The sequence below is a fragment of the Schistocerca gregaria genome, chromosome 8 (assembly GCF_023897955.1).
Source record: "Schistocerca gregaria isolate iqSchGreg1 chromosome 8, iqSchGreg1.2, whole genome shotgun sequence".
Lineage (NCBI taxonomy): Eukaryota > Metazoa > Arthropoda > Insecta > Orthoptera > Acrididae > Schistocerca > Schistocerca gregaria.
Genome location: NC_064927.1, coordinates 323,210,947 through 323,224,935, shown reverse-complemented (window position 1 = coordinate 323,224,935; position 13,989 = coordinate 323,210,947). Strand labels below are relative to the sequence as shown.

At 40.5% G+C, this 13,989-nt stretch overlaps 2 protein-coding genes across 8 annotated transcripts in view; both read right to left on the bottom strand.

The window, feature by feature from the left end:
• LOC126284945 (DNA ligase 4-like) overlaps window positions 1–13,989 on the bottom strand; it is a 616,842-nt gene that overhangs the window by 350,317 nt on the left and 252,536 nt on the right. The gene's annotated exons all lie outside the window — the stretch shown is intronic.
• Window positions 1–13,989, bottom strand: part of LOC126284944 (DNA ligase 4-like) — a 295,121-nt gene that overhangs the window by 28,612 nt on the left and 252,520 nt on the right. For 4 of the 6 annotated variants that reach the window (XM_049984208.1, XM_049984212.1, XM_049984210.1 and 1 more), the window contains 2 exons: window positions 5,430–5,537; window positions 422–546 (listed from right to left, as the gene is read on the bottom strand). In XM_049984208.1, coding sequence (XP_049840165.1) covers window positions 422–546; window positions 5,430–5,537 — 233 coding nt within the window. The remainder of the gene's footprint in view (window positions 1–421; window positions 547–5,429; window positions 5,538–13,989) is intronic. The other 2 variants (XM_049984209.1, XM_049984211.1) reach the window with 1 other exon arrangement.

Sequence of the window (13,989 nt, the reverse complement as noted above, 5' to 3'; positions counted from 1 at the left end):
ACTGGATACAGAGTTCAAGTACTTTTTCCTTTCTTCACTAGTTGATCTCTGTCCTAAAACTTATTTCACATTTTTTATTTTGATCTAGAGGAAAGAAATATCAGTTAATGTTTCTATTTGTTTATACCTGCCTTGCTATATTTCTCCAGTATTTAGTAATTTGTTTCTAAGTTATTTATTCTATCCTATTTACTGTTAGCCTTATAGTTAGGTTATTGAATAGATGTTTATTATTCATTACCTTGAGTGTACAACAGCATGTGTAGTTCCATCATCAATCATAGTGCTCACTATTCCCCCATAATACCTGCCTTGCTATATTTCTTCAATATTTAGTAATTTGTTTCTAAGTTATTTATTCTATCCTGTTTACTGTTAGCCGTATAGTTAGGTTATTGAATAGATGTTTATTATTCATTACCTTGAGTGTACAACAGCATGTGTAGTTCCATCATCAATCATGGTGCTCACTATTCCCCCATAATATTCAAAATCTAATTTCTGCAGCTCAAGACTCTTCCTTACACAAAAGGCTTCAAAGTCATCCTGAAAATTTAAAAAATAGTGATTATTTTTCACTACAATTCATATGTTTGTAATGACTACACTTTGCATGTACCAGTACAGAAAGTAATTCTAGTTCTCTCAATTTAGGCATGAGTATGGTGAAAAGCAATGAAAAACCATCAGAACCATTAGCTGTAGAGAATATTATCAGGACAATGTATTTCTGATGACACTTCTGACATGAATGAATAAATCACCTAAAATTAATGAATAATTATACAAAATCCCACAGTGCACAGAGACAGTGCATTAGGATTGAATATCTAAATGCAATGGAGAAACAAGAAGCGTGTAGTACTTCACAGAAAAAAGTTTGTTGGGGTGGGAAAACTGACACCACCTACTCTTGTCCGGTGCTCAAAAAGTGCATAACAGATGTCTGTTGGGATTATAGAAAATAAAGGGAAACAACAACCATTGACATAATATTGGAGAAGTGGAGGACATGTAAATTATTTCCTTACTACTAATACTAGTAAATGAGACTAACATACATGAAAAACAAATCATCTTACTTTGATATATTATGGTTTTCATTCTACCTACTATGAAGGAGTTTGTACATATTTATCATCAACTACATGAGGCTACATATTGGACCAAGTCCTAAGAAATGAAGATGGACAGACTTTTTACGCATTCACTGTTTCTTCTTTCCTGGTTCTGCATGCTACATAGACTTCATACAGCTTCTTTCTACATGGAATGTGTCCCAACTCGGGAGGGGGGGGGGGGGGGACTTGGATGGGCGTGGGAGGGGGGTTGGTTGTAGTGGGACTTCTCAGAAAGCATCACAATAATCGGGGACGTGACGGGCCAGTTACTGCAGGCCAAGAACAGAGAGACCAAAGATTATGGCCCAGTCTACACCACCCCATTTGTCTTTCACTTTCTAGGGAAGCTCATAGTCCAAGAAAGTACAATGTCTTCATTTTAGTTTACTTACAGAAAACAATACACATTTATGTGGACATTACTAGCACGAAATAACTGGAAGTAAACTGTGATCTATCAAAACAACATTAATAGTTTCTTTTGAAGATTTGAGGGTGTGTAAATTACCTACACATCAAAGTACTGTGCTAACGGTGTGGGAAGCAAAGATTTATTTGAAAAAATCATGGCTTCTGAGACAGGAGCTGAGAAACTGCACACTTAAATTATCTACTTAAATATGCTAGAAGCACACGTCATTGCTTTGAAGATCTTTACAATCAGAAGAGGTACCAGTTTTTGATCAGCTGTCGGACTTGATTGAGAACATTTTGAAAAAAGATCTGATCTATTTACTTTGCAATTGTAAGGTATATAAGAGGATTATATTTGTAGTCTTTTAAATAACTGATAACACTCGAAGAACTATCTCATGGAGTATTTTTCCATGCTCTGTAAGAGGATCCATCATGCAAGGTGGATGACAAAAGCCATTTATGTATTGAAAAAGTTTATGTTCCATGATGAAGTTGAATTTTGACCATAAGAATAAACTGCAGTTTGTTACATTTGTATTTTCCTTACCAATGTGTATGCCAAAGCATGACCTTGTGTTGCTTCTCAGGCCAAAGTACCATATTCCGATTTCGGAAATCTTTCAAAAATCAAGTTGTCAATAGTGATATCCTGAGTGTGGCCTCACTAAAACTGAAAAATCATTTACAGTTCCTGTCCCTTTTTCTATCTTCTTACTTCTTGGAATAATGAATGAAAACTATACTGAGTCATGAAGCAGAACCATCTGATTTGAGTGAAAAGTTCCTTACGACAGATTCTTCACAGTGGTGTAAAAATGAAGATGGCATCTACACTCTAAACCTAGTTACTAATCTAAAAGCAGTAAATTAAACATTTGAGACAGACGTCAAGTTCATGGAGAACTGTAATAAATAATTTTAAAAAATGAGAAACAGATACTATACATAATTCAGGTTGTGTATGAGTATACACATAAGGATCCATGGTAAATGTAAATGTAAATGTCGGGTACACCGTTCGCCAGGTGCAAGTACTTCGATTTGACGCCACTGCGGTGACTTGCATGTCAATAGGGATGAAATGATGATGCTTAGGACAACACAACACCCAGTCCCTGAGAGGAGAAAATCTCTGACCCAGCCAGAAATCAAACCAGGGCCTTAGAATTGATATTCTGTCACACTGACCACTCAGCTACTGGGGGCAGACAGGATCCATGGTAAACCAGGAGACTTTATCCCATAATATTTTTTGAAGGAAATTTGATTTCCTTGTCTTATTTACCTAATAACTTTAGTAAACAGTACATTTACAGGTTGTGTTGTTAAATTTAATGCAACAATGGCATATTCATAACGAAATTGAAAGTAATAAAATTTTTGGTTAAAATGTTCCTTCTGAAAGATATTTTTTGAAATAAAAAGAGCAAATGATTTTATGCCATTTCAAAATTTTTCAAATGGGGGGGGGGGGGGGCACCTCAATCCTTTTCCTACTGAACTGAAATCATTCACCACTCATCTTTTTGTACACAGAAACCAGACTAGGGGTAGCACAAAGAAAGAGCCAAACTTGAAAAATAAGAGCTTTCATAAGAGTCATGTTTTACTTTCGGAAGCAATGTGAAAATCACAACTTTTATGTAAACTTTATTTCACAACAATTAAAAAAAAGATAGTTAGATTAAAAGTTATCTTCAAAATTGGTTGTTAACTGAAACTGATGAAAGTTAAAAGAAATCTAAGAATAAAGGCTACAACTCCCTTTATGACATGTATGTGTTCTATAGTTGATTGAAATGGTAAAGAAATAACCAGATTTCTCTGTTTGCTGCCAGAAAAAAATGTATATGTGACACACAAATTGATTTTTATAACTAATTAATGGAAAATCTCATATAAAGATGTGAAACAATTACTGACGAAGAGATAGAGGGGCTGGCCAGTACTTACCTCAGCTCAGTACAACCGATAGAAACACAAAAAACCACCGAAAATTTAAGTTCCTAGCTTTCGGAATAAATGTTCCTTCATCAGGGAGGAGAGAGGGGAAAGAAAGGGAAGAAGGGAAAGTGGATTTAGTTACTCACAACCCAGGTTATGAAGCAACAATGTGAAAATCACAACTTTTATGTAAACTTTATTTCACAACAATTAAAAAAAAGATAGTTAGATTTTTGATTTTTATGTAAGTTATATGGTATATAAAAGTTACAAATTACTGGCCGTGGATGGTGGATAGCGTATGCAAGGAATGAGAAGTAGAGATTTCAAGAGCAATTTGAAGAATGAGAATGAGAACAGGTGCGTACAGTGGAAAAACAGAAGCAGGAGAAGTGGAACTAGAACAAGGAGAAACATGGCTGACCAAATGCGAACAAGCATGTACAAGGAATGAGAACAAGGAATGAAACTGGCTGCAGTGAACAGTGAACTGATGTTCTGGTAACAAGACTGGTCACAACCAAAATGAACAGGGAACAAACATTTTGGCAAAGAGAATAGCTAAGACCAAATTGAACATTGAACGGTCATTCCTTAGAGATTGTTCCTCAGTCTTTCAACGCACTTTAGTGAACTATTCCTTTGGACCTGTTCATCCATGAATGACCCATGTATACTTAGAACAGGTCATTGCAGAACCTGTGTAGTGTGGAACATGTTTACTCTGGAAGACCTTGGTTCTCTTGGGAATAAAAGGCAACAGATGCTGTATTTCTGGAATCAGTTTCTCCTTGCTGAATGATTATGCCCAAAACTATTCCGCTTCCCAAGTATTGAAGCAACTTATTTCTTGTGACAATAGGCTTACCTGAACATAATTTAGTTGCAACAGCATCCACAGCTAGGATAAACTTCTTGAAAGAAAAAAGTTTTCTGCGTAGATTGTTTCCCACTTTTGTTTTACTTTTACTTAGTGTAATATGACATTGTGGCTGTGCAGTCATTCTCGAGCAAATTTTAACCTGTTAACAACTTATGCCTTGAATACAGTCATATAAGTTCATAGGCAGTCCATGGTTGGCCAGGCCTGAGAGCTGTACCCATGATATTCGGTACAGTACAAACAGAAACACACAAACAAGTCAGTTACTCTTGTGAGGGAGTAGTGAACTGTGTGCAACACAAAGTGGCCACAATGGTGTATGTACTGAAACAATTAAAGACCCAATAGTCCACTCAGTACACTAAGTTGAAACTTAAGTGACTTACTAACAATATGTGTGAGAACTAACCATTTTTCTTGGTAATGAAGCAATGAGCAGCAAATTAGGAAGTCTCGTAACTTTCAAAATGGTCTTCACATAAGTTTTTTGAGTGGCAATATGCACCCACACATCAGTAAGGTCTTATACAGAATGTGCAACAAAAAAGATATTACTATATTCTTTGCAGTTTATTCTACTTATTTAAAAAAGAAAGAAAATTTTACCATCTGAGACAAATATTTGTCACAAAAATCTCATGCTTTGTTATGAGTTACAGTTTATGTTTTATAACAATGAAAATAATCAGTTTTTGGCAATATAATGTAATTGGATAGATAATATATCTACTCACCAAGTGGTGGCAGAACAACTCATATACATATATATAAATGCTATTAGGTATGCAAACTTTCGGGTCCCGTGGTTCCTCCTCCTTGCAGAAGGGTTGAAGGGTAAGGAAGAAGATTGAAGGAAAAGGTCTGGAGAGGTTTAGGAAAAGGGGCAGAGTTCAGAAAAGTGACCCAGAAGCCTGGGTCAGGGGAGGCTTACCGGATGTGATGAGAAGGAAAGACCATTTGTGTCTCACATCACAAATTTCAAAATATTGTAAATGGAAAGAAAATATAAGACTGTATCAAAGAAAGAAATGAAATGACCAAACAAAAACAAAATACTATCTCACCTCAGAGGGTATATCAAAGTACGCAATGCATAGCCTAAAAATTCCCATTGGACTTGGTCCTGAAAACAGCTCTATGTCCATATCTGCCGTTCCACGAACTGATATCTTCTGAACAGAAACATACAATGAGAAAAATTATATCTATTGCAACATAAAGAAAGCAAATAAATTATTTCATGATAATAAGAGTTGGTGTTTGTAGACAACAGTAATTATTAGAATATAGTGATTGTTTTCAACTCGCAAAATACATTCTTTTTAATAATTTCAAAAAGGTTCTTTATATACCACATTCAGGAAAGTGATAATTGATTAGAATGAGTCAAACTAAAACAATATCTTTACATGTCAACAGGAAACACAATAATTAATAAATATTTGTTCTGCTCTAAGTAATTTATTTTGATCTAGTCGGTCTTTTCTCCATAAAAATGACTATTCTAATATGCAACTTCCAAGAAAACTAAATAATCTACCACTGCAACAGAAATGTTATGATTGGTTTACAGTAATATACACTCCTGGAAATTGAAATAAGAACACCGTAAATTCATTGTCCCAGGAAGGGGAAACTTTATTGACACATTCCTGGGGTCAGATACATCACATGATCACACTGACAGAACCACAGGCACATAGACACAGGCAACAGAGCATGCACAATGTCGGCACTAGTACAGTGTATATCCACCTTTCGCAGCAATGCAGGCTGATATTCTCCCATGGAGACGATCATAGACATGCTGGATGTAGTCCTGTGGAACGGCTTGCCATGCCATTTCCACCTGGCGCCTCAGTTGGACCAGCGTTCGTGCTGGACGTGCAGACCGCGTAAGACGACGCTTCATCCAGTCCCAAACATGCTCAACGGGGGACAGATCCGGAGATCTTGTTGGCCAGGGTAGTTGACTTACACCTTCTAGAGCACGTTGGGTGGCACGGGATACATGCGGACGTGCATTGTCCTGTTGGAACAGCAAGTTCCGTTGAGGGTCTAGGAATGGCAGAACGATGGGTTCGATGACGGTTTGGATGTACCGTGCACTATTCAGTGTCCCCTCGACGATCACCAGAGGTGTACGGCCAGTGTAGGAGATCGCTCCCCACACCATGATGCCGGGTGTTGGCCCTGTGTGCCTCAGTTGTATGCAGTCTTGATTGTGGCGCTCACCTGCACAGCGCTAAACACGCATACGACCATCATTGGCACCAAGGCAGAAGCGACTCTCATCGCTGAAGGCGACATGTCTCCATTCGTCCCTCCATTCACGCCTGTCGCGACACCACTGGAGACGGGCTGCACGATGTTGGGGTGTGAGCGGAAGACGGCCTAACTGTGTGCGGGACTGTAGTCCAGCTTCATGGAGACAGTTGCGAATGGTCCTCGCCGATACCCCAGGACCAACAGTGTCCCTAATTTGCTGGGAAGGGGCGGTGCGGTCCCCTACGGCACTGCGTAGGATCCTACGGTCTTGGCGTGCATCTGTGCGTCGCTGCGGTCCGGTCCCAGGTCGACGGCCACGTGCACCTTCCGCCGACCACAGGCGACAACATCGATGTACTGTGGAGACCTCACGCCCCACGTGTTGAGCAATTCGGCGGTACGTCCACCCGGCCTCCCGCATGCCCACTATACGCCCTCGCTCAAAGTCCGTCAACTGCACATACCGTTCACGTCCACGTTGTCGCGGCATGCTACCAGTGTTAAAGACTGCGATGGAGCTCCGTATGCCACGGCAAACTGGCTGACACTGATGGCGGCGGTGCACAAATTCTGCGCAGCTAGCGCCATTTGACGGCCAACACCGCGGTTCCTGGTGTGTCCGCTGTGCCGTGCGTGTGATCATTGCTTGTACAGCCCTCTCGCAGTGTCCGGAGCAAGTATGGTGGGTCTGACACACCGGTGTCAATGTGTTCTTTTTTCCATTTCCAGGAGTGTATATTAACACATTTTGTTGGATAGCAATGAAATGTGAAAGTTCTAACATGTGAAACACATAATTGAACGCAAATCAAAAAAGGAAGTGTGGCAAAAGTCCATGTAGGCTCTCAAACACATATGTATCATCGAACCCATGTGGGTATATAAGTACTGACACATCACCCAGGGATCAGTGTGGCATGTGGATCTTTCTGACATGCAAGTGATAAATGTGGAAACATGAACTATGGTGACACTATAAATGTGTCTGAACAGAACCAACATGCTGTTATTTTTTTATTGGCTGCCGAAGGACAAATTGTGGAATGCTGCACCAAGTTCTGTGTTGGTTGTGCTTTGCCAAGAGATGCCAGTCGATCTGGAAGGCCCGCCTAATCATGTGGGAGAGACTCAAACAACAACCCCCCCCCTCCGGTAGTCCTGGTCTCTCCCCAGCCAATTATCACATCTTCGGCCCCCGAAGAATGGCCTTGATGGGTTGATGAGTCCTACTGGACTAGGATGTATGGCAGACAGTTATAGACTACTTCATGCAACTGCGTTTTACCAAAGGGGTGTCTTCAAACTGATGCATAGATGGGATGATTGTCTCACAGTTCATGTCATTTTTGGCTCATTCGCATACTGATTCTGGACTCTATGACCTTCGAACAGAAATCTTTTGATTGCCCTTTGGGTTGAGATGGAAGTAAGTTGCAGTAGTTATGCAGAGATGAAGAGGCACACAATAGACAAGCATGCAAAGTTCCATCGCATTAGTCTTTGGACTGAACAACAACAGCAACTATTACACAGGCTAGTATCAGCTGTCTATACCCTGGCAGATTCAATATATGTTTAATACAAATATCAGATTTATGAAAAATATATGCCCCTCAGTGTAAATATTAGAATTTAATCCATACTGCAGAGTTCCCAGCCTACTGACAACTGTCAGAGATCATCCTACAGTTACCCATCTATAATATCTTGTTCTCACCTGTCCTGGTGGTCTTCTTCCTTCTGGGACCACTCATACCCCAATCTTAACGAATCTATCTAGTTGTGATTCCAGTGCATGACCATTCACTGAATCATTTCAGCTTTTATTTTTGTTACAGTGTGTGGTTCTTTAAATAGTTCATAAAGTGGTGTTGGGTGTAGAGTCTCAAGTCATGTCACTCCATAAAAAGAATATATTAAACAGGGCATCATGTAAGAAATATTATAAATGGGTAATCAAAGAAATTCCGTGTGTTAAATGCATCTTTTGGTTGAATGAAAAATGCGATGATTTCAAGTGGTCATGTTCCAACTGTTTAGAAGAAGAAAATGCATATATACCATTGGCAGTCCAGTCAAAAGATGAAATTGTAAAAGTGTTGTTAAATGATATATACATTGTAAAAAAGAAAAAGTGAGATGTGTTTACTGAAGGATGAAACTGAAGACCAGAAGCGCCAAGAAAATTGTGGTAGCGTGAAAACATCAGCTGTGGGCCATAACAAAGAAAATGTGCAAAATACTAATAATGAACAAAGCTGTGAAAATCAGCAAAGTGATTCAAGAAGAGAAGTACGGATCTGAAAAGATTACTTTTGTGACCCAGTATTTTCGGTAATACGGACTGGCAAAACTGATATTCATTGTGTGTTCTCTCCCTGAAAATAAATGAGAACATTATTTGGTATGTTTGGCTCATTTCCAATCTTCCCTTCACACAGTGTTCACCACAAGAACTTTGACAGAAATAAAACCACTACAATTATAATAAACAGTGCAACAAAAATTTGTATATATAAAACAAAACATTTCTTGAATGAGACCACTATGAAAGAAATGTGATTCCTTTGCACTGTAGACTATAAACAGAATGATTCATACACTCGTAAGTGATGTACGAAAACATTTACACCAGAAGCTAATGTTTAGGGTAACTAGCTTGGCGGACATCAACTTCAAGTTTGTGATGTTTTGATAATTCCCGTTATAATATATCTATGCTCTCAAACCAACATGACAGTATATGTGAACCAATACAAACAGAAGACACAAATTTAAAGACACTGCCATTTCGCTACATATGGCATAGTTTTCTATTGCAGATAAACGTACTTCTAATATGTTTACATTCACATTATTGCATTTCTGTTCATGAAAGTAGTAATGCATTTGGCAAAATTGCTACAACTTTTAAAAGAGTTGTTAATGAAAATTTGGCTGTTTGAAACAGGTTTGATTCTGTGCAAAGTTAGTTTCTTTTATAGATCATTTCACCAAACCAAAAACTATAAGATGTCAAAGATAGTTCTCCTAATATTTTACGAATATGCTAGTCACATACGAACACAAACAGTAGCAGAAAGATACTTATTTTGAAAACTAACACTTCAGGCAGGAGAGGGGGGGGGTTTACCTTCACAGTCTTGGATGTTACTGAATTTTGTTAAAATTCAGGAGTAAGTAAGAAACATTTTTTTTTTATTTCTACAAAACATTCCAGCCCCCACAGGCCTCCAAAGACATTTTCAAAATGCTGTATCTCTGTAACAGTTCTAGATATTTTGTTAAGCGTTTTTTTATTTGAAAGATAATTGTTTTATGATTACAATGGTATCCTCCATTTGGACATATCTGTCACAGTTCTTTTACTGTCACCTTTTGAATTTTTTTATAATTGCAGAAATTTTTTTTTCCAAAAACGTTAATCCAGAAAAGTTACATTTTTTTCTGTTGATTAGTATCATGTAGTACTATTTTTTCCATAAAGGAGAGCTTCCACTTTTAAGTTGGACAGGTTTTATTTTTTAAAAAAATCATTTTTTTAACTTTCAAGGGTAATGTATATCTTCACTGAAGTTGTTTCTAACTATTTTTTTTGTTAAATGTTTATTTCTATTGTCTTTGTTGCAGTTATTTATTTTCACTTTCATTGTTGCAGATATTTCTTACACTTTGTTGCAGTTTCTTGTCAGTTTCTTTTTAGTAGCAGTTCATTGCAGGTTTGTGTATTGTAGTTCTTCAGTGATAATTTGTTTACTGAAGAGGCTGCTAAGAAATCTGAGACCATCCAGTGAGTTCTATGTTTTTGTGAGGAATTTGGTAGTTGACACCGTTGTGCCGTGTGTTTTATGAAAAAGGACTGTTTGAAATATCTTCTGACTGGGGCTACAGGAGAGAGAAATGTGCTGACTATATATATATATATATATATATATATATATATATATATATATATATATAGAAAGAAACTTCCACATGGAAAAAATATATTAAAAACAAAGATTCCAAGACTTACCAAGCGGGAAAGCGCCAGCAGACAGGCACAATGAACAAAACACACACACGGAATTACTAGCTTTCGCAATCGATGGTTGCTTCTTCAGGAAGGAGAGGGAAAGACGAAAGGATGTGGGTTTTAAGGGAGAGGGTAAGGAGTCATTCCAATCCCGGGAGCGGAAAGCCTTCCCTTAAGGGAAAAAAAGGACAGGTGTACACTCGCGCGCGCGCGCACACACACACACACACACACACACACACACACATGACTCATTACCCTCTCCTTCCTGAAGAAGCAACCATCGGTTGCGAAAGCTAGTAATTCTGTGTGTAATGTGTGTAATGATGATGTAAATAAAATAGAAAGAAACTTCCACATGGGAAAAATATATTAAAAACAAAGATTCCTAGATTTACCAAGCGGGAAAGCGCCGGCAGACAGGCACAATGAACAAAACACACACACAGAATCACTAGCTTTCGCAACCGATGGTTGCTTCTTCAGGAACAGAGAAAAAGAGGGAAAGACGAAAGGATGTGGGTTTTAAGGGAGAGGGTAAGGAGTCATTCCAATCCTGGGAGCAGCTGTGTCAGCTTTGCGTCTGTGTATGTGCGGATGGATATGTGTGTGTGTGTGCGAGTGTACACCTGTCCTTTTTTCCCCCTAAGGGAAGTCTTTCCACTCCCGGGATTGGAATGACTCCTTACCCTCTCCCTTAAAACCCACATCCTTTCGTCTTTCCCTCTCCTTCCTGAAGAAGCAACCATCGGTTGCGAAAGCTAGTAATTCTGTGTGTGTTTGTGTGTTTTGTTCATGTGCCTGTCTGCCGGCGCTTTCCCGCTTGGTAAGTCTTGGAATCTTTGTTTTTAATATATTTTTCCCATGTGGAAGTTTCTTTCTATTTTATTTACATCATCATTTATATATATATATATATATATACACTCCTGGAAATGGAAAAAAGAACACATTGACACCGATGTGTCAGACTCACCATACTTGCTCCGGACACTGCGAGAGGGCTGTACAAGCAATGATCACAAGCACGGCACAGCGGACACACCAGGACCCGCGGTGTTGGCCGTCGAATGGCGCTAGCTGCGCAGCATTTGTGCACCGCCGCCGTCAGTGTGAGCCAGTTTGCCGTGGCATACGGAGCTCCATCGCAGTCTTTAACACTGGTAGCATGCCGCGACAGCGTGGACGTGAACGGTATGTGCAGTTGACGGACTTTGAGCGAGGGCGTATAGTAGGCATGCAGGAGGCCGGGTGGACGTAACGCCGAATTGTTTAACACGTGGGGCGTGAGGACTCCACAGTACATCGATGTTGTCGCCAGTGGTCGGCGGAAGGTGCACGTGCCCGTCGACCTGAGACCGGACCGCAGCGACGCACGGATGCTCGCCAAGACCGTAGGATCCTACGCAGTGCCGTAGGGGACCGCACCGCCACTTCCCAGCAAATTAGGGACACTGTTGCTCCTGGAGTATCGGCGAGGACCATTTGCAACCGTCTCCATGAAGCTGGGCTACGGTCCCGCACACCGTTAGGCCGTCTTCCGCTCACGCTCCCACATCGTGCAGCCCGCCTCCAGTGGTGTCGCGACAGGCGTGAATGGAGGGACGAATGGAGACGTGTCGTCTTCAGCGATGAGAGTCGCTTCTGCCTTGGTGAAAATGATGGTCGTATGCGTGTTTGGCGCCGTGCAGGTGAGCGCCACAATCAGGACTGCATACGACCGAGGCACACAGGGCCAACACCCGGCATCATGGTGTGGGGAGCGATCTCCTACACTGGCCGTACACCTCTGGTGACCGTCGAGGGGACACTGAATAGTGCACGGTACATCCAAACCGTCATCGAACCCATCCTTCTACCATTCCTAGACCGGCAAGGGAACTTGCTGTTCCAACAGGACAATGCACATCCGCATGTATCCCGTGCCACCCAAAGTCCTCTAGAAGGTGTAAGTCAACTACCCTGGCCAGCAAGATCTCCGGATCTGTCCCCCATTGAGCATGTTTGGGACTGGATGAAGCGTCGTCTCACGCGGTCTGCACGTCCAGCACGAACGCTGGTCCAACTGAGGCGCCAGGTGGAAATGGCATGGCAAGCCGTTCCACAGGACTACATCCAGCATGTCTACGATCGTCTCCATGGGAGAATAGCAGCCTGCATTGCTGCGAAAGGTGGATATACACTGTACTAGTGCCGACATTGTGCATGCTCTGTTGCCTGTGTCTATGTGCCTGTGGTTCTGTCAGTGTGATCATGTGATGTATCTGACCCCAGGAATGTGTCAATAAAGTTTCCCCTTCCTGGGACAATGAATTCACGGTGTTCTTATTTCAATTTCCTGGAATGAATATATATATAAATAGAAAGAAACTTCCACATGGGAAAAATATATTAAAAACAAAGATTCCAAGACTTACCAAGCGGGAAAGCGCCGGCAGACAGGCACATGAACAAAACACACAAACACACACACAGAATTACTAGCTTTCGCAACCGATGGTTGCTTCTTCAGGAAGGAGAGGGAAAGACGAAAGGATGTGGGTTTTAAGGGAGAGGGTAAGGAGTCATTCCAATCCCGGGAGCGGAAAGACTTCCCTTAGGGGAAAAAAAGGACAGGTATACTCGCACACACACACACACACACACACACACACACACACACACACACACACATATCCATCCGCACATACACAGACACAAGCAGACATCAGATGTCTGCTTGTGTCTGTGTATGTGCGGATGGATATGTGTGTGTGTGTGTGTGTGTGTGTGTGTGTGTGTGTGTGTGTGTGTGTGTGTGTGCGAGTATACACCTGTCCTTTTTTTCCCCTAAGGGAAGTCTTTCCGCTCCCGGGATTGGGGGATTGGAATGACTCCTTACCCTCTCCCTTAAAACCCACATCCTTTCGTCTTTCCCTCTCCTTCCTGAAGAAGCAACCATCGGTTGCGAAAGCTAGTAATTCTGTGTGTGTGTTTGTGTGTTTTGTTCATGTGCCTGTCTGACGGCGCTTTCCCGCTTGGTAAGTCTTGGAATCTTTGTTTTTAATATGTTTATATATATATATATAAAATTGGGTTGGGAATAAGTGTTCTCATTTGAAGACTCTGTTCCAAAGTGAAGATGTTTCCAGTGACGACTTTTTGTGTTCTAAATGTTTTGACAGAATAACAACAATGATAGTATCTGTACAAGATGAAGCCTCCTATGGTGCAGATGATGTAGATTTTGCATCAATAGACGAAAAATTAAATACCCTGAATCATTCAACTACAGAGGTAGGTGTTAGTCCTCTTAACAAATTCTGGTCAGTGATGTTAAGTCATAAACTCTATGCATCAAG